The following is a 25,342-nucleotide window of genomic DNA, read 5'->3' as shown; positions in this document are numbered from 1 at the left end:
TGATCAGTTGGTGAAAATGTTGTGACCAGAGGCTTCCAGGAACCTAACCCTGTCTTTCCCTTAGGAGCCATGATTCAGTATTCCCTAATTCAATGTTTTCAGCAAGTGTATAGAATACAATTATGGCAAATAGTCAGAATCAACTATAATACAACTGAAAACTTTCCCCCAAAAAATGTTTACACTGATATTTCAGTAAAAGATTCTTCCTCTGTCATTTCCTTCAAAGATACTACATCATTATATTTATGCAGTCATCATTCATCTGCTTAAGAAACCTTTTGTTGGCCTTCTGTTTAATGGGTTGCAGCTCCATGTGTTTTACTTTGCTCAGAAAATTAATCTCTCTTAAAAACAATTTGGCTTTCCAGTGTGAAAGTTTAAGGCAATTAAATTTCACTTCTTATTACCAGATGTCATGGATACTGTGTAAAGATGACTGTTTTGTGAGATTATGATTTTTAAAACTAGATATTATAGTTATACATAATATAAACAGCATAAGCAACAACAACAACAACGAAAACTTAGCAAATGAAATCAGAGAAATAGCAGCACAAATTGGAACTCTTACCTTTCTTGCCCAAGTCAGAGATTTTATTGAAAAAAAAAATTACAGTACTTAAAAATTCAAACAAGGACAATTCAGGGTTGAAAGAAAGAAAACCCGAAGGAGTCCATTGTCTTCAGTAAAGTTTTAAATACAAAAAACATAGACCAGAAAAACAGCTTATGGCCTAATGCACTAGTTCCATGATAAACACACATATATAGTATGTCTCCATCAAGTGAAACTTAATCACCTTTTTACAATTTAGAGAGGGAAAGCAGCTTTTAGTATGGTTAAGCCATGTATCATCAATACCATGAAGCTAGCCTATCAGTTGTAATAGCTTCTATAAAATACCACAGTGAGATTGCAAGAAGCCTAGAAAATGGGCTACAAATCCCAGCTATGCTCAAGCAAGCAGTGAACCAAAAATAAAAATAGGTAAAACTGAACCAAGAACTAGATAGCATTCATCTAGATTCATGATTGATAAGGCAAAGTTCATAGGCCAAGGTTTTAAAGTGACTTATTCAGATCTAAAAGACAGTCATTATACAAAATAAAACAAAAGCATTTATGTAATTCAGAAAAAAAACATGAATTTTCACTCCAAAGACATAGCACAGAAAAGCTTACTTACAATTACCAACACCACACTATTGTACCTTTAAATATCACTTTAAATATGCAAAGGTAAAGAGACTCAAAGTTGCATTTTACCATTTTTAATCTCTCCAAATTAGACAAGCAATCTAAAAGGAGATGTCACACATTCCTGCTTAATGCATTTGCTGAAATCTTTCAGACTTTAAAAACTTTAGGTAAAAGCAATGGCAACTTGAAGTTTCTTTTCCAATCATATTTAAGTTAGCCATTAAATGCTGAATTAACAATTAATCCATACAATAATATAAAAATACACATATTAAATCACATTGTTTTTCATTATTGAAGCTTAATAAAAATATCATTTTAATATAACCATTTTGAAGAACTCAAATGGCTGAACTTATTATAGTGTCTAAATTATACCATCAATAGAAACATTACATTTTCCCCCCAGTTGGTGAAAATGAGCTCATGCAAGTATTTCTGACACTCACAGTGACACATATGGTCTGCCATTCTAAAGATGTACAAGCAGCTCTCACTTTTAAACATGACAATATGATTCAGAATCACACAGCATTTGTTAAAAATACCAGCTTTCACATGTTTCATTAAGCTCTAAACCAAAATAATAATTTTGATGTGTTTCAGGTATCAGACGAAGCAGATAATTTAAAAGGTAAATGATTCTACTAGTGCAGACTAGTTATCACTGTGGCTAATTTAAAACGAGGATGATTGTTGCAGTACAATGAAAGCTATACTATAAAATACAATGAGTTTGCAATACAGAGCAGATTACCCAAGTAGAAAGGAAGCTGAACAAAATACAAACTCCAGCAAAGATTATCAACCTTACCTACTACTCATCTTAGCCCTTGTTAAAATACCCTGAGTAAAATGCAAATATTTTAAATAATGCTGGTTATATAAGACTTCTCTAAAAATGAACCATAAATGTCAATGCATCATGATTTTTATTTACAACAGTCAGATATGTAAAAATTAATTCTTAATCAGTCACAATATAAACATTAAGGAATACTTGTCGATCTGGAAGTTTAAAATTTTCTAGCTTTGTTAGCATTTTGGCAAAGCAAGTATACATAAATGGATTCAATGTAAAAAAAAACCATAAAAGAGAAAAATATATAATTTACAGTAGTTTCTATCCACCCTGGGCCAACCTAAATCCCTAGAAAGCCTCCCCAGTCAGGTTCACTTCTGACTAAAAGGAAGAATACCAGTCCTCCAGCAAAAACAGCCCCATCTTTTCATCAAAGAGGCTCTCACTTCAATGATATTCCTCCAGGGAAGAGGACAGGAGCCAGGTTCCCTCGAATGTCATTCCCCAGATGTTCAAAACGTAACTAATTTATTAGCATTAGAAGATTTGGTTTATAGGGGAATCTCACTGGTCCAGTTTGTAGCCTACAAAAAAATGGATTATTTTTAAGTTTAACATTAGAATATGAATAAAGGATGAGGATGTGGCTTTTTATTCCATAGAAATGGAAACATTTCCAAACATGACAATTACACAGAAAAAGTATGCCTACCATTGAAGTTGGAGTCCCTCCAGATTTTTTAATATTCTTTGAAGACATTCCATGAAGGCGACTGAGTCTAGCTTGGAAACCTGTAAAATCAAAGTACTCAATTTAGAAGTTTTCTATGATCACTGAAGCATAGAAGAAGAAGAGGATCCTACCAATAGAGAAAGAAAAGTAAGTTGGTGGTGGCGGTGAATGCCACGAATATTATTTGGGAAAATGCAAAACTCACACTTAAAAAAACTGAAGCAATGCCTGGCAAAGTACTAAGGCAGTCAGCACTTAACTAACCAGTGTTTAATCACTAGAGTAATAAATACCCATTTTCTTTTTTCCGAATTAATATTCTTATCATTTCAACATTTTCTCAATGAGCCTAGCAAGAAAGCAAGCCAATTTTTCTAATAATTTGAAAGCATGATAAATGTAGTAGCTATATTAGTGGCCAATATGTTTCTTTACAGCATCTTGTGTTTACATTCTCTAATTTCCACTTTATCTTATCCTCCTTGAATGAATATTTCTAGACTGACCTTAAACCCATTATATCTACCAGGGAGCCAGTGCTACTGACCTCTTCTGCTTGGGTGTGACATAAGGGGAAAAGAACCAGTTAAGATACTTTCAAAGACAGGATCTGGTACATTTTTGTCTAGCTCAGTAGGATCTTCCTTTTCCCACCAGGGCACAACTCCAGTGATACCACATGCTCCACCTGATTCCTTTTCGTAGAACCAGTCACTCTGTTCATCATCACCTGTGCAAATACAAGAAACCCCCCCACCAAAGACTCAGTTTTATCATCCAATTACACAATTAGTCTTGTCAGGTAATAAAAATACAAGATGGCAGTTAAATTTGAATTTAAGATCAATGACTAACTTTTAATATAAGTATTATATACTTGCACTAAATTTTTGGTGGAAATATGTCTAAGTACTGCATGGGACATACCTGTACTAAAAAATTATGTGTTATTTACCTACAATTTAAATTTAATTGGGGATCCTATGTTTTATTTGACAACTGCATATACAATCTATAAGGAAAACTTTTTATTTTATACCACAGCTTCACTTAAGAAATGTTATCTTAAGACTCTAAGAACTGCCAGCAACAAAAACACAAAATATTATGTTTTAGAACCAATTTTAAAATGTGAAAAACAATAATAAACTGGTTAATCCTTTGGCAAAAACTATTAGAAAATCCATTTAAGTTACTACCCCTTCCACGTTAAGAAAAAACAAACCTTAATCTGCTCCTGGGAATTAAAAAGTATTAAAACTGTGGAACCCTTTCTTTGCAGCAGATATAGGTATATAATTAGCTTAATTTCATGATTTGTATGGAGTGTAAAAGGGGAAACAATCATGAACAGATGTGACTAAATGAAATTAATCCAATTAAGCTCATTAAGAAATAGTTTTGAAAAAGTTGATTTTAAATGAAAAGTGACAATACCTTAGAGTTTATGAAGAAACTATATTAAATAATCGAGATGTTTTTGCCCAACAAAACATTTTTTGTCTGTGAGACAAAAACACAGAAGACAGATGGCTTTTAAAAGAAAGAGACACAGGCCAGGTATGGTGGCTCATGTGTGTAATCCCAGTGCTTTGAGAGGCCAAAGTGGGAGGATCATTTGAGGTTAGGAGTTCCAGACCAACCTGGGCAAGATAGCGAGACCCTGTCTCTACAAAAAGATTAAAAATTAGCCGGGCATGGTGACATGCACCTGTAGTCCTAGCTACTCGGGAGTCTGAGGCAAGAGGATCCCTTCAGCCCAGCAGTTTGGGGTTACAGTGAGCTATGATTGCACTACCAGCCCTCCAGCCTGGACCACAGGGCGAGACCTTGTGTTAAAAAAAAAAGATAGAGAAAAGAAAAGCAGAAAGAAACAAACAGCATTTTGAAGATGATCTGCGATTCATTAAAGTCTCCTTCCCTTGATTATGAGAAGCCACCACTAATTCTGGTTTCTAAGAGGGTCGTTGTAATTGTCATAAACTTTTTCCCTTTAGAGAAAGATATTTCTGATTTCTAAAATCTCTTACAACAGACATCTTTAAAGGAAAACTAAAAATACTCTTAAGCTTCAGTTGAAAATTATTTTATGAGAAATAGCTATATTTCAACTAAGACACAATGGAAAATTAAGGGCATTTCAAAAATTAGAGTCATCAGCTTGTTTCTACTGGGGAATTAATAAAAAAAAAATTTTCAAAAAACACAATTAACAGCACTTAGATATCAGGACTTTTACTGAGCTTTACATTAAAATTACACAGATCAGGTTTAAGCATAAGAAAAAACAGGGCCTCACTTGAAACTGACTACCATATATCTGAATTCCAACACTATTACAGAAAAATAAAGTTATTTCATTTTTGATGTAATACACAACTTTATTCTTCAATAGGGAAATCAAATAGTCATTGATTAAGAACTTGCTCTGAAATCAGACAGACCAATTAGAATTCTAGTGTCTGTAACATCAGGAAAGTTACTTCAACTCTATTAGAGTCAGTTTCTTCATTTTAAAAACTTGGGAATCTCAAAGGGATTTTAAAAATTAATTAAAAACTTAAATGCAAGGAAAACACTTAGCAACGTGAAACATAGTAAGTTCACAATAAATGCTGGCATATCATTCTAAGCCTTTCCATACTTATCAAAGATTGACAGCTTTGTCAAAGTTATTTTTTTACTTTTTTTATTTCATTTTATTTCATTACCAATATCAGCATTTATAATATAATCCTGAGTAAAGATCTGTATTTTAATGAGAATTTAAGTATATTATCAAGATGGTTACCCTCGCATTTAGCCCCAGCATTCTAACATATTTCAGCAAAGTATCAACTTTAAAGTCCATGGTCTTTCAAACAGTTATGTACCTATTCATTTAGGACAAATAGTTTACAAGTAGGCAAAAAAGAATGATCACTTATGTTTTTTGTACTGCCAAAAGGATGAACAGACTAAGAAAAAAAGTATAGGAGGCTACTTTGTCCCTTTCTTACAACATCATTAACTAAATTTATAATTTAAAATTTATATTAGTGTTTTTCACTTGGAATTTACTCTCTTCCTCTAATGTATTCTTAAGAAAGGAAGAAAACATTTGTGATAGGTATCTGTATGTATGATTTGTATAGAGCGTAAAAGGGAAACAATCATGAGCAGGTGTGACTAAATGAAATTAATCCTATTAAGGATTAATCCTGCTCCCTTATTGAGGTTTATTTAAATTTTTCATAGCTTCAAAATACGGCCATGTTACAGACTGAAGCTTCTGGAAGTTTCAAAGATGGAAAACATATAAGTTGCAAGACATTTCTGTTTAATGGTTTACAATATTGAATTCATAAAAATCATCTAATTACAAACTGGATAGAATGAATAAATGTCACAGCTGAATAAAAATGACAAATGACTTGGAAATCCACCTTTATGAATGCTTAAACAGTTTTAAGTACATCTGGAATTAGAGAATGAGAACCAGTTTCTTTCAAACTTGCTAAAAGAGAGAAAATCAAAAAGGTACCTAGAGCTTTCTCAAACAAGATAATCCTTCCTTAATATTATTAGCTCCACATACTAGCTTTTGGAGATAATCAATTACTTAGGTCATGAAGACAGGACACCCTCCATAGCATATAAAAAACCAGCTATGATACTAAATCCTATTTCACTAAGTAATATGTGTAAGGTAAATGGATTGCAGTCATCAACTTAGGAAATAACCAGTAATAAGCTCCACTTTAGAATGAAGAAGTTTTTCCAAAGAGAGAAAAAAATATCATTTCAGTACCTTGTCTTCCCTCATCATTGGTAAACAATCCAGCATCAGTGCTGCTGAGACTGCTGGAATCACTGTAATAAGGAAAAAGAAAGAAACAGATCAAAAGAACAATTGATCTCTCAGTCGTAAAATTTTAAAGAGACATGGCAGCTCAGAGATGGAACTTAAGCCTGACAAAGATCTGAAAGAAAATAAGATGATTTCTTTTAAATCAAAAAAAAAAAATAATTCCATTCACCACAGAGCATATTATTTTTGGCACATAAAACCACAGGAATCTAATGGGACCCTGACAGTAAGCCAGATGTGACTGCAACGAGATGCTGACACAATTGATGCATTTTATTATGTGCTTTCATCAAATGCTCACTGCTCCTTTCTTATGCCATGCAATTCAGCTTGAGCCTGGAACACCACTGCTCAATAAAATGGGAAAAGTCTCAGTCAAAAGCAGGCTAAGCCTTTCTTCAGCACATGAAATACAAAGGACCAGGATGAGATTACTTTTCATAACCACATTTACAAATATTCTGGAGAAGACATTACTTAAGAATTCACAACAACTCTATTAGTTTGCAAGGAAGAAAAAAGTTTAAAACGGTGATAATCCATTATATCGAAGTTAAGGTCACTTTTAAGCAAAAAAAAAAAGAAGAATATTACAAATATTAAGGAGGGAATGTGTAAATAACACAGGTTCTCATTGCTCCCACAGAAGCTCCAGAGTCAAATCTAACATACAAATAAAACAAATAGCAGATATTTGAATAACATAAACAAACTGTTACTATTCTAATAGAAGTAATGCTTATATGATAGTCTAGTTTAAAATACCAGGAGAACAAGGTCAAATAATGAGAGGCTTAGCTTTTAAAGAAAATTTAGTGATGTTCTTTAAAAATGCTCATGTATTTTATTTTTACTATAATTCTTAATTTTAACCAATCAGGAAATCATCCTTTTTTTTAATTAAAATACTTTTTCCATTAATATGTAGAATTCCATAATCTTATTTTTTAATAAGGCATCCTAACTTGTTTTAAAATATTTAAATTGAGAAGTTTAGGATTAAAATTATAGATGAGATCTAAATTCACATACATTTTCTGAATATAATTTGTTTGTTCGATTTCTTAAAAAATAAATATTAATGAAGAATATAGGAATTTCTTAAGAGGCACATTCTTCCAAGGAGTTCTGAATTTAGACCTCTCTCTAGCTTTCTTCCAAATTAAGTGCATGTACGAAGCTCCCTATATTGTACAATTAGTAATGAAAAAATATTTTCTAAGAGCATCACAACCATATTTTCTTATTTACAAATATATATGCTCTTCTATGCACTATAATGTGAGAGTATTAAAATCACCTCAGAAACTATCTTTCTGACATTTCACTGTCTAAACTACTATTGATACTTTCCTCTTTCCTGTGTGCCCCCCATTAACACAACTCAAATGAAGGGTCTCATATACACCTCAGGTCACAGTTCCTTTTCTGAAACCCTTGAGGCAAAATGTATTTAAAATTCTGAATTACTCAAATTTTAGCAAGGAATATTCTAAAATGCCTCGGAGGAGTCTGGGATAGTACTCCATAAAACAGATTAATATATTTTTTCAATGAAATGAATGAATATCCACATTAAGTACAGGTCAAATTAAATTTGGCCACAAATGAATTAGTTTTTCATAGCTTTTCAGAGTTCAGATTTGCAGACAAAGCATTATGAATTGATGTGCTATTTTTTCTAGACCGTGATCTTCTAATCTGAATTCAGATTTACCCCTCTCTAATCTATTCTACATACAGCCAGGTTCATCTTTTCAAAATAAAACAAGTTGACTAAAAGTAATGTGATATTCTGAAACCAAAAAAGGACATTAAATAACAGCAAAGGAAATTCTAATAAACTATGAACTTTACTTACAAATATATCAATTTTGTTTCATAATATTAACAACAGGAGAAAGTGGATTTGGGATATATGGGAATGTGATTTACATGAACTCTCTGAACTATCTTTGCAACTTTTCTGTAAATTTACATCTATTTCAAAGAAAGTAGTTGATAAACTATGCACACACACATACACACACGTACATTATAGAACAGTCTTCTATTTAAAAATTTAAAATTACTTCAACACTTGTTGAATTAAATTTCGATTTCAAGACTTTCTATGGATGGGCCTCCATCTAAATTCTTCTTATTCCCATCTCTGGTCCTTTTGTTTATGTTCTTTTCCCAGTGGTATGCCTATCTCCACTCTCTTCCCTCTCCACCTGTCCAAGCTCTTGAAGATATAAGGAAATCAGAATTCCCTCTCTTCCAGCTCTGAGTCCTTAATGATCCTTGTCCTACTTTGAGGTATGTTGGCATGCATGTATACAACATGTTTCTTGATTTACATTTCTAGATACCTCATTGGTATCTAGAGTTGTTCTGTGTACATTATGTACGTGTTTCTATGTTCAATAAATCAGAACAAGAACTTAAATAAAAACAAGCCTTTTATTTTCAGCAGCTGACAGTCATTACGGCTTATCTCCAAGGACACCCTTTCCTTGGAGATTCACCTTTTTAGAGTGAATTTTATAACACGGTATTTGGATGAGAATATATTCCACATATGCTGGATGAACAAATATATGTACACTAATATCAATCACTTGCCCCAATTTGTTCAATTCCTATATTTTCCGTAGAGTCCTCTTTCTCATTCATCCTCCGAAATAGTCAGTCAACCTCCCATCGATTCTAACTCTTAAAATTGGTCTCAAATACTCTCAAATACTTAGTTCTCTCTGCTATCATATCATAATTCACTTCCCACTTAAGCATGGACTGGAGGTCAAAGATAAACAAAATATAGCTGTAAAGATCACACTATCTTGAAAAAATGTAAATCAACTTGAGTTTCTCCACTGTTAAAAATTCTTCACTGATCCCATTGACTATAAGATGATAAAATCCAAACTATTTACCATAGCAGATAGACCTCTGAGAAATGCTTTTTGCTGTAATTCTGATCCCACTTTATTGCTGGTAAAAACAAAGTATGTATTTTCATTTCACAATTCATGTCTTTGCACAAGCTGCTCCTTCTCTACCTATGAATGCCATTTCCCTCTCTTCTCTTGACTTCCTCAATTCCTGAACAAGTCTTACTACTTGCTTTAAAGCACAGTTCCCTTAGCAAGTCTTCCCTCACTAATGCTTTCCACTCAGCACATTTCATTTTCATCATTTGCTTGCCTGGCTATCCCAGACTATGCAGCTGTTGAGAACAGAGTCTCCATTATTAGTCCAGGTGCCACCAGTGAAGAGTAAATTGTAGTTAATCATCAATGTTTGTTAAATCTGACACACACACACAGCCCCCCACACTGAAGTTTCTCTTATTTATAAATCAACCCCAAGGAAATATAAAGCTTTTTGTAGTAGGAAAGCTTTGGAAGTAGTCTTGAAAACGCTTATACTTGTTACCAAAATACCTTAAATATTTAGCAGTCTTTGCACAGAAGGAATTTGCACCTAACTTTTAAGTGACAACAGAAAATAGTTTATAAATAAGTTTCAAATCAGAGAAAATATATTTTTTAACATTTATTCAAGAGTAAAAACATACTCTGAAAACGTGTACCTGGGCTGTTTGTGGACTGCTAGGTAGCCTGTTCATGCCTAGTAGATACTCAAATACTTTTTACAACGAAAAGAAATGAAAAATGGGAGTTTGATCTCATTTCCATTACCAGTTACATGTCCTATAAAAAAGCAGATCAATAAAAGCCAGAACTAAAAAAAAGGGGGGGAGCTTGCACAATGAATCCAAAAAGCAGGTAATCTAATTGTGAATAATCCAGAATTGAGTATGTTATATCAGCTGCCACATACTCTCCCTCCCGGTAATTGAGTCAGACAATTACTTTCAAGTAAGGTTGAATGGTCTTAAGTCACAATGGCCTAATACAAATAATACTTTTTTCCATATAAGAATGACAATTTTCTTGCAAGAAAAACAGATACCATAAACTTTTCAAAGCCCTCTGGAAACTTTTTTTTTCTTTTTTTGAGATAGAGTCTTGCTCTGTCGCAGTGGCGCGATCTTGGATGTCTGTAATCTCCGCCTCCCAGGTTCAAGCAATTCTCCTGCCTCAGACTCCTGAGTAGCTGGGACTCGGCGCACATCACCACACTCGGCTAATTTTTGTATTTTTGCTAGAGACGGGGTTTCACCATACTGGTCTGGCTGGTCTCAAACTCCTGACCTCAGGTGATCCACCAGCCTCAGCCTACCAAAGTGCTGGGAGTAAAGGCATGAGCCACCATGCTCAGCCACATTTTTTTAATGTAAGTAATTTTTACTTCTTTAGAAAAATTATATGACTAGCACACCATGTCTAATAAAAGGATAATTCCATAAACTTTTACCAGGTCCCACTCACATTTACAAGCAAAAAAACTCCAAAAAAACAAAATAAAAAATAAAAACCAAATAAAAGATTGATAGCTCACCACAATTCACATGATTAAAATGATCCTAGCCCTTGGGAGGCCAAGGCGGGTGGATCACTTGAGGTCAGGGGTTGAAGACCAGCCTGGCCAACATGGTGAAACCCCGTCTCTACTAAAAATACAAAAAAAAATTCGCCAGGCATGGTGGTGCACACAGGTAATCCCAGCTACTCCGGAGGCTGAGGCAGGGGAATCACCTGAACCCAGGAAGTGGAGGTTGCAATGAGCTGAGATCACACCCTTGCACTCCAGCCTGGGAAACAGAGTGAGTCTCTATCTCAAAAAAAAAAAAAAAGATAGCAGCCCTATAAATTAAAAATCAATTACTCTTTCTCAGGCCATATTTACAGACTGTTTTTTTCTGGCTCATAGTTCAGCATTCGGTTTTGCGGACCCATGCCTAAAAGGAAAAAGTGTTAATACATTCTCATCTCTTGCAAGTAGCATCACTTTATCATTTCAGTATAAAAGAAAAATGATCACTTACCTTTTGATGCTGTCAAAATAGTACTTAACAATTATCGACAGATTAGATTTACTACCACAGGACCACTGTTTTTCCTATTTTTCTAATGACAAAACCAGGTGTTTCTAGACTATAAATTGGGTTTTAAAATTCATAAGTGATCAGAATTCCTAGAAAGCTCCAGATTTTTTATGTCAAGCCACAGACATGTTGAAGTGGTATAAACTTTTGATGTTCAAGAATCAGAATAGATTAATGAATTGTGACACTCCATAAAGTACCAAAAGCTAAAGGTCTATAATTAAACATATAAATAATTATATATCCAATTCTGAGTTACAAATGTGCTGTTATTCAAAAGCACATTCCTTTCCATTGAAAATCCATTTCCTTTTCTCCTTGTAGCTGAAAATTGAGTCATTATAATCCAATCAAAAGACTTTTCGTAAATCAAACAAGCAATTTTGCTTTGTGCTAAACATCATAAAGTATAAGGAAATATAACCATAGTTAAACAGTAATATCACTATCATTATTACAATTTATAATTATTTTAAAATAGAATTAATTAAAATATAAAACATTCAACCAAAAACACTGGAGATAAATATTTTTATATTTAGAGAATATAAAAGTCACCTTTCACTCATGAGCTCATCTGAGACTTTTTGCTCTTCACATTCCATTTTGTCCTTATTGGTCTGGTTCGTTTCCTCACTTTCTAAAACTACTCCTTCATCTTGGATTTTTGGTCCTTGTCTGATTATTTTCAACTTTCTTTTTTTGACTTTGTTCTTGGTAAATTCTTGATACTGGTAGGCTCTATCACTGTCCATGTCCTGATCTCTACAACCCTCAGGTGGCTGGGTCATTGTCCGTTTGTTAGAGATGTCCTGTGGGAGATCTACTGCCATGCGTTTTACCTTTCTCCTCCTGCGCAGAGTTCTATTCCCAACATTGTCCACAGCAAAATCAGACTCATGCCATAGAGGTCTTTTCCCTCGAACATTATTATTTAAGTTTGATGATGGCCTGCGCTTTGCTACTAACATTTGGTCATCAGAGTCACTGTGATCTTTTTTATTATTATTGTGATTCTCTCTATAGTCCTTGCTTGGTTCTTCTAAACTAGAATCAGAGCCTTCACTTAAGCAGTGACCAGTCTCCCACGGGTGATGCACATTATACGACCTCCGTTTTCTCCCTCTCCTTTTCCTTGCCTGGCGTTTCAGTGGGCAAGAGATACTTCGAGAATGGTCTCCTGTTTCAGCAAATCCACCTCGAGCTTGCTCTGAGCTCTCTTCTAATGCTGAGACAAGGTCATGAACCAGCTCCTCCATGGTTCTACTGAAATGCCTTCATTTTTTAGAGAAAGAAAAAAGAAAATAGTCAGTCTTAACCACAGTAACCTCATTTTCTATAACAGACAATTCATTCTAAATTCGACAAAAATTAATAATGATTACAAAATGTTTCAAAGCTAATTTTCCTATCCAAGATATTACAGTTTTAAATATTGATTCATTTTAGGCCTCTTCTTATATAAGTTCTTTTATTAAACATAGGAATTACTTCCAAGATAGAATAAGCTTATGAGCAATGAAAGATCCCAGTATTTTTATATTTTTCTGTATAATTATGGAAAAGTTCTGTTTAAATCCCTATCCACTGGCCCACTCCTACCCCTTTTCTAGAGCCAGTTTTCCTACAGCAGATACAGAAAGAACTTTCTCAGTCCCCTCTTCGCCCACTAATCTCTAAGTAAAAAAAGAAACATGAAATCTTCTATTCACCACGTGCTCTAACCAGTCACTGTCATATAAGAGGCAGTTAGAAAGACAGACAGGTAGTTTCAGGATTAGTAATATACGTGAAAGTTTAACCAACACCATGCATTTATTTAGGCCACACTAATCTCTTAACCCAGTGAAGCACAAACTACATTCGCATTCAAATTGGAGCCTCAGGGGTTTCAAAGGGCCCATGATTACTTCATTCTGAAGCAATCTCTTAGGCTTTCCTTTTTTAAGAGCATTAAACTATATTACCAGTATGAAAATTATCCAGTAGTCAGCAAGAATAAGCATAAGCATTCTTTGGGAATTTTTATAAATTATACCTGTCCTTTTAAAACCCAGTTCCCAAAGATTTTAAATTAGTTGGTGTGACATACAGCCAAGGTATCTGGTTTTATTTTTTAAACATCACAGGCAATTCAGATTTGCACCCGTCTTATGAAGGCCACAGGCAATCATTTCTAAAATCGAGATCTAGAGGCACCTAGGGATTGAAATATTCTCAACAGTCATACAGAGCTTCTAGAGCCTACAGCAGGAGTAGGCTTTTATGTGACTGGCCTGCTAGTAAATATTCTAGGCTTTGCAGGCCATTGGGTCTCCCAAAACTACTCAACTTGCCACTATAATGCAAAAATAGCCACAAGCAATACATAAATAAATGGGTATGGCTGTGTTCTAATAAAGTTTTATTTATAGAATCAGGTTACAGCTGGTTATAGTTTGCTGACCCATGGTCTATATAGTCTCTACAATCATGTATAGTCTCCAACAGTCAATAATTTCAGGCTTTTGCAAGTTCCTTATAACAGCTTTCAACTTTGGTCTTTTCATTTTAATAACCTAAAAACAACACACATTGTGATCCAACTGGATTTACCATTTATAATGTGATGCATACAAACAGCTTCTACCATTTGCGCATTTACTATTTGCCAGGCTCATTTCTAAGTGTTTTACATATATTATTTCATTTCATTCTCACACAACAACCCTATGAGGTGGGAGATGAAATACACAAAGGCCGAAAGATCTCTGTCACAATGTGATGTGTCTAAGTAGTGGAGACAGGATTCAAACTCCAGCAATGAGGTTCCAGAGCTCCAATGTTCACCAAACTACAGCCAAGATCAGCTACACAATCCCAGTAGCCAGTTTGTATTTTTGTTTATGATTAATTTAGCACCAGGTAGTATTACTGTAATCCTCAAGACAGATTTAATATACATCTATGTAAAACCCAAATGACTCATATGTAGCTATTACATGGTTTTGAATAGAAAAAAGAAGTGAAAGACCTGAATCAACACAAGGGACAGGGTGGCATAGCTGGTGAAAGTAAACCGAGCTCAAAGAACCAACCCTGTACTGGTTAGTAAAATGTACACTGTGAGCAACTAAGTAACATGGCATTGCGGTTTGGTTAATGTGAATTTGTATTTTCTAGAATTATTTCCATGGGCATTCTGAATGTATTTAATATAAACAAAAAATCTAATGCATACAGCTTTTTTAAAAATGTGGTGATTCAAATATCTATTTTAAATAAACTCTGGAGGGCCACTGAGATTTGATTTTTCCTTTCTAAGGGTACTATATACAACTCAGGGTTTTTTTGTTTGTTTGAGACGGAGTCTCGCTCTGTTACCCAGGCTGAAGTGCAGTGGCATGATCTCGGCTCACTGCAACTTCTGCCTCCCGGGTTCAAGAGATTCTCCTGCCTTAACTTCCCGAGTAGCTGGGATTACAGGCGCACGCCACCATGCCCGGCTAATTTTTGTATTTTTTAGTAGAGACAGGGTTTCACTGTGTTGGCCAGGCTGATCTCAAACTCCTGACTTCAAGTGATCCACCCGCCACGCTTCTCAGTGCTGGAATTATAGGCGTGAGCCACCACGCCCAGCCCCACAAATCAGGATTTAGAACATTGAATTTGATTAAAAGAACTATGTATCACATAGGAATTAGCATTAAGCCAAACAAAACAGAGGCTACAACTTTGACTACACTGATAAGCCAAATGAATCTTTTTTCTATTATCTATGTTATCAAATGCCCTTTTCCCTTAAAACAATGAATATTTTGTTCTTTACCTGTGACATTATTTAATTAAAAGAAATATAGTCTGAAAGACCTATTGTCTCTGAATATAATATTGCACCTTAAAAAACATTCACTTGAAAAAAATACACTTTAACATGTATTAAAATCAATATCCTCTCTCTCTATTATCTGGTTCTGGAGTAACTTACTCTTGGAAGACAGAGTTTTCTTATCAATGGGTGAATGGCCAGTTCAAAATAATAAAACATGAAATTAACTCGATGTATGAATATAATATCCAATTAAAGTCAGTTTAGTTTGGATATTACAATTTAGTGCTTTACTGCAGCACAGAACATTTATAATACTAGCATTAGAAAAAGGTTAACACATCTGATTCAATCCATTGAAATCTGATACTCTTCAATTAATTTTGTTTAAAAAGTATTGCTGTAACCAATAGAGTTTAATAAAATATAACTGCTAAAATTACTAAGAAGGAAATTTCTTAGTAATAGAAATTTCCTTCTTAGTAATATTAGCAGTTATATATGCAAAATTTCCCTAGAATCTCATGAAAACTGTGTCAGCCTTATTTGACTTTATGTTGCTTCTCTCAAGAGAAAATAAAACTTATTTTTAGGCTGGGGGCGGTGGCTCACGCCTGTAATCCCAGCACTTTGGGAGGCTGAGGCGGGCAGATCACCTGAGGTCAGGAGTTTGAGACCAGCCTGGCCAACATGGTGAAACCCCATCCCTACAAAGAATACAAAAATTAGGCCGGCGTGCTGGTGGGCGCCTGTAATCCTAGCGACTTGGGAGGCTGAGGCAGAAGAATCACTTGAACCCAGAAGGCGGAGGTTGCAGTGAGCTGAGATCGCAACATTGCACTCCAGCCTGGGCGAAAAGAGCAAACTCCATCTCAAAAAACAAAAGAAAAAACAAACAAACAAAAACCATATTTTAAAAAACACTGTAATTAGAAGAATCCAATTTATTCCATGATGTCACTCAAATATGAATCAACTACATATTACTTTTAAAAGCTTTTTTGAAAAAATCCTATAAAAACACAGAAAAAATACAGACTTAAGTCCTACTCAGAGTTCAAATTATCTTTTTCCCCTTCAGTTTCAAATAACTACACTCTTCTCCAAGTCAATACCAACCAAAACCCATGCTAATGAGCCAGTAATATTATAGTCAGTTAACGTCAAGCTGCTTCACTAACATCCCTCAGTTAAAACTGGCTGCTTCACTAACATCCCTCAGTTAAAACTGGCATCGGCAGGGCACAGTGTCTCACGCCTGTAATCCCAGCACTTTGGGAGGCTGAGGCGGCAGGATCACTTGAGACCAGGAGTTCAAGACCAGCTTGGCCAACACGCTGAAACCCCGTCTCTACTAAATATACAAAAATTAGCCATGCACGGTGGCAGATGCCTGTAATCTCAGCTACTCAGGAGTCTGAGGCAGGAGAATCACTTGAACCAGGAGGCAGAGGCTGTAGTGAGTCAAGATCATGCCACTGTACTCCAGCCTGGGAGGCAGAGAGACTCTTGTCTCCTACTGGCCCATCAAAAACAAAGTGATCCTAAGAGACCATCACATGACCAACAGCTCTTTTATTTCCTTTGCCTTGGCAGTTTACACTGATGCATCAGAAGACCAATGTATTAAAACACTTTATCCTAGAGATAGTTTCTTAAATAAGAATTTCCTATTAAAGGGGAAACCTGGAAATATAGCACTTTTCTATACAAATCTGTACTTACTGAACAACCAGTTTTAAAGTTTGAATTATACTAAATTCAGTGAATGTACCACTTAACTAATTTGAGATTTTTATATTCATAATTGTAAGAGCCATTTTTCTTCATTTGGAACTCATTTGGAAATGAAATCTTCTGGGAACAGTTAATATTGGGTAATATCTAAGATAACAATAATTCATCAATAGTTTTATTAAAATAGTCCGAATGAACAGAATACCCCAAAACAAAATTATGGCCCCAACATCTACATAAAGTTGGATTTTATGAAAGGAAATTATTTGGGCAGATGAGTACTTTGTTTTTTCGGGTGGTACTGGATTATGCTGAGCAATATAAAATGTATGATCAATCCAAGATTTGATATGCAAGCTTTATTTAAAAATGTTAGGCCAAAGGTCAAGTTTGTTTGTTTCGCTTCCTCTACCACATACCCAGTAAATGAGTGAACTATTATCCTTGGGTTCCTTATCTATTCTAATAAATTCAGGCTCTAATAAATTCAGAAAAAGGCCATCCTAAAAGTGGAATCCGTTTAAGAATAAGACCAATTAATGTAGAAAACAGAGTTTAGTGTTTTTCCTTCAAATATTTCTGGTTCAAGGAAGAAGAATCAGGAAGATGCTTTAGTCCTAACTTATTGCTTAATCTACCCTAAGAACTGGGAGGTGATTGATGGCCCATGAGCTCTTAAATGTCAGTTAGCAATATATTAATATAAGTGGGAATAGCAAGAGTGAAGAAAGCCCCAAAAACAGATTCCCCGAGAAATAAACAGTCAACTATTTTTACAATGACTATTGCTTTTTGAAGCCTCTGTTACCAATAATTGCTATTCCTAATAGTGAAAAATAAAGTATATATAGAAAAGTTAGTCAGGGAATAATTTCCTTGCCTAGATGCTGATAAAAACTGTTTAACAAGAGGATATGCATGTGTGTCTACTAAATAAACCCAAGTTCATATTAAAAACAAAAACTGGCCGGAAGCAGTGATCATGCCTGTAATCCCAGCATTCTGGGAGGCCGAAGTGGGTGGATCACCTGAGGTCAGGCATTCAAGACCAGCCTGGCCAACATGGCGAAACTCCATCTCTACTAAAAAATACAAAAATTAGCTGGCCGTGGTGGTGCACACCTGTAATCTCAGCTACCCGGGAGGCTGAGGCAGGAGAATTGCTCCAACCCAGGAGGCAGAGGTTGCAGTGAGTCAAGATCATGCCACTGCACTCCAGTTTGGATGACAGAGAGACTGTCTCAAAAAAAAACCTTCCGGATAGAACTCAAGGATAATTGATTATAGGTATTAGGTATCTAATTAAGGAAGAGGAAAGTAAATATTGTTTATCACCTAGTACTGGGTAAAACTCTCATCTTTACTTCTCTAAAATATGGATTATCAGTTCTACAAAGTTAAGTAATTTTGGGAATGCAGTGCTAAAAGTAAGTTACCTGGTGTTAAGTACATCTGCTTAATTGGCTTACAAAAATATAAGGGAATAAATAATCATTAATGTATTAGTTTCTGTATGAATAAAAATTCAGTGTGTACAAAAACACTGTACTAACACACAGTACATAGTCAAGGACTATGCTGCTGAATGTTATAAACTACTCACAAACTTAACACAAAGATAGTCTTGGACTTATACGCCTCCATTATCATATTAGCTTTTATTTAAGATAGAAAATGTTGGTTGGTCCTAAAAGTATGCAGCAAACAGCTGAACCAAGCAGATTAAAAGTAATGCATAATAGTGTAGACTATGAAAATGAGTGACTAAACATGCAAATGGTGAGCCTTCAAGATGCCACATCAAGGCTAAATGACTAATGACTTTATGACTAATTTAACACCATATGATCCATAAGAATTATCTTAAGATTTCTGCTGCTTATGGGAATTTATATATTTCCCTCCTCAATGGGAATATTATTCATCAAATAAGTCCTTATCTCAACCTAGGAATCTATTAAGAGACTATGTCTTCAATTTTCTCCTTTTATATATATGTGAGGGAGTGGGCGGGCACTATCTTAGGAAAATTATCAATAACCCTAACACTAAATGTTGACACTTATGCTAGTTTAGAAATTCCTTGACTCACCTATTTAAATTATTAATCAAAAGTAAATTTTTTCTCTCTTTTTGAAAAAGGTAGGGTGGGATAGGGAAGAATTATCTTATTCTGAAACATGTAAATGATTAATTACAACTTTACATTAATATTAGGCAATAAATAGGAAACATCATTCTCTAGGGAAAAAAAAAAAGGCTGGGAGAAAACTACAGAGAACATGAGCTTAGAAATCAAGGCTATGAATTTGGTAGCTAATTCCAGTTATATTCATTAGCTATAGGACTTTGGACAAATTACCTATCTTCTGATTCTGTTTATTCATCATAAAAATCTGCATAATTTCTACCTTGAAAATATTTTTCTGAGGATGAGTGGGTACTTAATGTTCAAGGTAAGTTATTTCATGTTTCAACGACCTCTACCCACAAATAAGAGAAACTGGTCACCAAAAGATCCCAAATAATTCTGCTTTTAAGGTATAACCATACTGGGAATCTTGAGGGTATTATAGTTAAAGGCCTTCAATCTTTCTGAGGGCATGAAGCAGCACTCTGAATGTCGGGAAAAGGAAGGCTAGCAGACATATATAAATTGCTGCATACAATTTCAGTAAGTTCATGGACTCCTTGAAGACTCTATGGAGCTAAAAAAAAATTTTAAATCCCAAATTAAAAAAAATTAATGCTGTGTATCTGACCTATTTCCACCTTAAAAATATACATATGTAAAGTTAAAAAGATTAAATAATCCTTCCCCGTTAAAACTGGAAAGGAAGCAAAAGCTCCACTAACTTGTATTCAATCACGGGTGCTCCTGGCAGCTTCTACTTTGTCACCTTCGTTACCATAGGAACTTTCAGGAAGTTTTCTTTCCTCTTTACCATGGTTTGCTCAAAATCAAACCGTGAATGGCTTTAAGAAAAAAAAAGTCTAACCCTAGTTTCCAAATTAGTGATTTAATAAGGCAAGCTCATTTATTATTAAATCTGAAGACCATGCTTCTGATTTTTTTGCTACTTCATTTAATGACTTCATGAGTCATTCAAACTTTTCCTTACATTCTAATTGCTTTCAAAATGTAAACTATTAAAAAGCTGCCTATAGGAAATAAAGTCAGTTTAAAACAAAACAAAAAATTTAGAATCTAATAAGTAATTCATTATAGCTCTTGTCAATATGCATATATTCAAATGCATTAGGCAAACAGTAGGTAGGAAATGAGTCTTATTTAATGTTTATATTAATATACAGTAACTGTTCAATAAAAATTTACTGAACATATAACCTGAATTCCTATAACAGGAATGAGAATGAAGACAACTGAATATTAATTAGAAGTAGCATACTGCTTGACACATAACAGATTTTGAAAAATAATCTGCCAGATGAGCAAACCAATGAATGACTAAATGACTGAACAAAAAACAAAAGAAAAACATAATGACTAAAACTTTTAGACAATCCATATTCCAAATTTTCTTCTACATTAACAAGCCAGACACTCTAGGCTTTTAGCTAAGTAAATGTGAAGTTAAGGAAAAATTATCAAAGACAACGTAAAGGCTTCCAGCTTGACATAAATATGGATGCTAAGAAGCTATAACAAATTTAATGAATTACTTGAACAAAATCATACTGTTTATTGCTTTGATTCTTAATTGTTGAAACAAAAACCTGACTCAAACCTGCCAGTATGCAACCAAGTTCAAGACTAACAAACTCCAAAAAACAAGCAATTCAAAAAAATGCACACCTTTTACTATGCAGTTTTCTGGATTTCAATACAATCAAAATACCTAATAGGAATGAAAATGCAGAAACAAAAGTCCAGAGTCAATATAGTTTATTTTAATGGCTTTTTTTTTAAGCAAAGCCACATAATAAAGTTAAAAAAAAAAAAAAGAATACCATAGTTGAATACAGAAATTATCCACATTTACCCATTTGGTGCCTAAAAATTGAAACAGCAACGTCCACACTGGAGAAGTTGAAAAAGTCAAGATGGGAGCTAAATAAGTCAGAAAATCCACACTGGTTAACAAATTGGGCATCTAACTGCTAGGTTACATATTCCTTGAGATATTATATCTCATTCAGACACAGAGGCAACATATAAAAGTGGTTAAGAATTTTGGGGGGGTATACTGGAATCATCCTGCAAATATGACACTTAGGCCAGTTACTTGAACCATCTTTGCTTCTGTGTCACCTTATCTAAAATGCAAAGAATGATACACCTACCTCAAAAGATTTACATGAGATGACACATATTTGTAAAACCTGGCACCTAATTAACTGCTTAGTAGCAGTATTCCTAGTGGGACTGGAATTTATTACTGGGATCAAACATACTTATATAGTAAATATCTGTTCAATTAATGAAGAAGAAAATTCCATTAAGAAATCTGGAATGACTGGATAGTCATACAGATAGACTAGAAAATAAAGATCCAGTTTTCTGGAACATATTCATTCTGACAGAACAGGAATGACTTTAGAATTTCATTCAAAAATACTAAGTGCTACCACTTTGTTATACTCTGGTGCCATAGGAAATGGTGAGTTGTATGACAAGCGAGCCTTTAAAGAGAATTGAAGGAGGTTTCTCTCAGTACCTAACCATGATTTTAAAGGTAAAAGAAGTTGAGAGAATCAATCACATTCTGATGTAGTCACCTACCCTACAAATCAATAGCACCCTAGGAAGAGCAGACCAATCTACATAGGACATTTTGTCTCCCTGACTTAACCAAGATAATGAACAATGAAACATTAAGACAGGTATCCTTGAGAGGGAACTGTGGGGTGATGGACAAATCCATTATCTTGTTTTGTGTGGTGTTTACATAAGTATATGCAATTGCCAAAACTAATAAAATTAAGCTTGTAAGAATTGTGCATTTCATTCTATGCTAGTTATACCATTAAAAACTGGTTCATTTAAAAAGTGCTCCCTACTTTTCTCACTGGAAAATGTAATAATTTACAGATAGTATAATCAAATCTATATTCACTATAAAATTAACTACAGGATGATCAGATCCAATTAAAAATATTTTGGATAAGGTATTCTTTTAACTTTTCAGTGATAGGTGATGGAAAAGCAATTATTTGAGATCACAGACTACTAGAATTCCTCATGTTCTAATTTTTGCAGAATCTAGGAATGAACACGCACCATTTAGCCACATTTCTTTCACCTGTTGGTCAGAACTTTATGTTTGAGGATTTTCAATGGGAAATTGCTTGTTTGTGTCACTGGTTGCCTTATGTTATATTTGGAGGAAAAGGGCTTGGGAGAAAAACAGGACAGATACTACAGAGTGTTCAACTAGAAATCCCCAAATCAGGATTCTAGCTCTAGGATTAAAATGTACAGGGCAACTTTGGACACGGTACTTGAATTTTCTGTGCTTGTGATATTCTGCTATCACAAGGCTGTCATAGGATAAAGTGTATTAATTTGTGGAAATACTTTGAAAAGTCAAAGCAATATATTATTCTAACATGATACCACAGACATAGTCAAGCCCCAGACTTAATCCTGACAGTTACAGGTTCCTGGAAAGCCCCCATACATATCTCACTTTAACTTGAATAGAATGTTCAAGAGGGTGGAAACAGGTAGGTTACCCTCTCTCTTTAAAAAAGGGGGTGAGAGGGTGATGTGTTTTCCACGATTGAACTTCCAGAACTCTAGATTTCTGGAATTTATCTTCCAAAAGACTTGGTATAATCTGGTAAATATTGAAAGAGGAGTGGGGAATAAGGCCCGGATTAAGATAAATTCTTCCTGTCCCTAGTGTTGTCAACAATCAATGAGGAGATGAATTGCTCCTGGAGTACAGGAAGCTTGACTTCTAAAATATTGTTAAACAAGCAATCAGCAAACATTTACTGTATTCTTTCACAAATCTTTGGCACACACCCAAGAGCTCCCTCAAACTGCGTGCATCCCAGGAATGAGTGAGAGCAAGGCCTAGATGTCTTCAGATCATCCATCACAGCTCCCTCCCGCCTCCATTCCAGGTCCAGCGGAGCGGCCTCGGGCAATCACACCCTTCCATGACCTCCCACTCCCCAGGGCCGCCAGCCTCACCAGCTGTTCCCGGCTGCTGGAGCTCCGATCGGTTGGCGCCCGGCGGCCCCGAACATTAACGACACCCAGGAGCCTGGCCTCGAGGCTCAGGCCCGTGAACAGACTCCAACTACAACAGCACCGGCGACTTCCAAAGAGCAGTTCAGCATTTTGAGATGAGCTTCCGGAAGCCGACAGGCGGCGGAAACCGGATGCCCGGAGCAACCATTAGTTCTCCGCGTTTACTGCTTTCCCCTTCCTATAATCCCCTCTTCCTACTCGCAGTAGAGACAGAGACAAATAAATTAAACTTTTGTGCTACACAGAAATTTCTTAATTCTCTTTTTAGTGCTCTTAAAGTCAAAGCAGCATGAGAGAAAAGAGGAGTGAACAAAAAGTCGAACCCCGGGAGTGAGCTATGGTTTAGCCCAGTTACCATGGAGACCGGTAGTAACACCAGTTGTAAACCCAAGGCCAAGAGACCATGGCCACGTTAGCCCGGCTGCAAGCTAGGTCGTCGACTGTAGGAAATCAGTACTACTTTAGGAACAGGTAAGTCAGGAAGAGAAGGATCGCGTAAAGGGCAGGCGTGACTTTATACCAGTTGTTCCTCAGCGGGAGTTTCCAATTAACGATTTAACGATTTCCCTAATTCATTAAGTAGTACCCAATTCTTCCCTTAATGGGCTGCAAACATAATTGGGAGTTTCTGTTACCATACAACGAAATTCTAAATAGAGAGGGGCCGTAGATATTCAGTGTGAGATGATTTAAGGAAACTCCCAGCATAGATAAAATTGTAAAGTGCTTTTTTTCTTCGACATCACCACTCTGCAATTTGATGAAACCTATGTTCAATACCCTGACTGGGGGTCACCCTGACTCACTAGCCCAATGAACTCAGATTGTTTCCCATCTACCTAGGGATTTGAGCCTCCGTTATTTTACAAACATCACTGAACTCAATTGTTCTATGACTCATTCGCCTTTTTAAAATGAACGTATCTGCCGGGTGTGGTGGCTCACGCCTGTAATCCCAGCACTTTGGGAGGCCAAGGGGGGCGAATCACCTGAGGCCAGGAGTTCTAGACCAACCAGGCCAACATGGTGAAACCCCGTCTCTACTAAAAATACAAAAACTAGCCGGGCATGGTGGCACATGCCTGTCATCCCAGCTAGTCCGGAGGCTGAGGCAGGAGAATCGCTTGAACCTGGGAGGCAGAGGTTGCAGTGACCCGACATTGTACCACTGCACTCCAGCCTGGGTGACAAATTAAGACCCTGTCTCAATAAATAAATAAATAAATATAAATAAAATAAAATAAAATGAAAGTGTCTAAACCATTCTTACACGGTAACTAGTACCAACATATTAATTAATAGATAACGGGTAAGAAAACCACTAGCAGTCTTCTTCATCTCCCTACAGCCAAACTTCTTGCCCAGGAAGAGTTTCATTTTAAAGAAGCATTGCCCCAGGAGTTTTTGTAACTTAAAAGAAACTGCAAAAAAGTGAATTAGACTATTATGGAATACAGTGACATGACAGACCAATGGAAAATATGTCAATGAGATAGGGTCTTGCTGAGCTGCTTTTATTCTAACGTTTATCTCACCTACTACATCATTATTTCACAACGTACCTCTCTTACAGCACTGATCACAATTCAATTTTACATTCTTTTATGAGATAATATCTATCTCCCCTCTTAAACTAGTAGCAGAGACAGTGTCTCTTATTTTGCTCACCATTATTTTTGTCTCCAACGTCTATGATACCTCCATACAAATAATAGTAACACAATAATTTTGAAGACTCACATTAACGAATTTTTCAATAAATCTGTAGCCCTGGTTTAAGTAAACATACTAACAATAGCTAAACATAGAAATTATCTATTTATTTAGAGTATGTGGCAGGTGCTGTATTTATGACATATATAAATGAAATAAGCCCCATCCATCATGATGTTCACATCCTTGTATGGAATATAGGCTTTTAAAAAATAATTACAATACTAGCTGGGCTCAGTGGCTCATGCCTGTAATCCCAGCACTTTGGGAGGCGGA

General features: G+C 35.3%; 2 protein-coding genes across 9 annotated transcripts in view; one reads left to right on the top strand and one right to left on the bottom strand.

Moving 5' to 3' along the window:
* Positions 1 to 23,490, bottom strand: part of GPATCH2 (G-patch domain containing 2) — a 201,900-nt gene extending 178,410 nt beyond the window's left edge. For 3 of the 4 annotated variants that reach the window (XM_055108058.2, XM_003814138.7, XM_008966771.4), the window contains exons 1-5: positions 23,294 to 23,490; positions 12,144 to 12,860; positions 6,530 to 6,591; positions 3,287 to 3,469; positions 2,719 to 2,798 (exon numbers count right to left, since the gene is read on the bottom strand). In XM_055108058.2, the coding sequence (XP_054964033.1) occupies positions 2,719 to 2,798; positions 3,287 to 3,469; positions 6,530 to 6,591; positions 12,144 to 12,860; positions 23,294 to 23,349 (1,098 nt within the window). In that variant the 5' untranslated portion in view covers positions 23,350 to 23,490. Of the gene's footprint in view, positions 1 to 575; positions 2,591 to 2,718; positions 2,799 to 3,286; positions 3,470 to 6,529; positions 6,592 to 12,143; positions 12,861 to 23,293 lie in introns of those variants that run through there. The other variant, XM_008966773.5, reaches the window with a different exon arrangement.
* A 212-nt stretch (positions 23,491 to 23,702) lies between these two features.
* Positions 23,703 to 25,342, top strand: part of SPATA17 (spermatogenesis associated 17) — a 231,481-nt gene continuing 229,841 nt past the window's right edge. For all 5 annotated transcript variants that reach the window (XM_003814136.7, XM_063597133.1, XM_055108053.2 and 2 more), the window contains exon 1: positions 23,703 to 23,824. In XM_003814136.7, coding sequence (XP_003814184.1) covers positions 23,757 to 23,824 — 68 coding nt within the window. In that variant the 5' untranslated portion in view covers positions 23,703 to 23,756. The remainder of the gene's footprint in view (positions 23,825 to 25,342) is intronic.

The sequence above is a fragment of the Pan paniscus genome, chromosome 1 (genome assembly GCF_029289425.2).
Source record: "Pan paniscus chromosome 1, NHGRI_mPanPan1-v2.0_pri, whole genome shotgun sequence".
NCBI lineage: Eukaryota > Metazoa > Chordata > Mammalia > Primates > Hominidae > Pan > Pan paniscus.
Note: the sequence above shows the minus strand (reverse complement) of the source record. Positions and strands in the feature narration are given on the sequence as shown.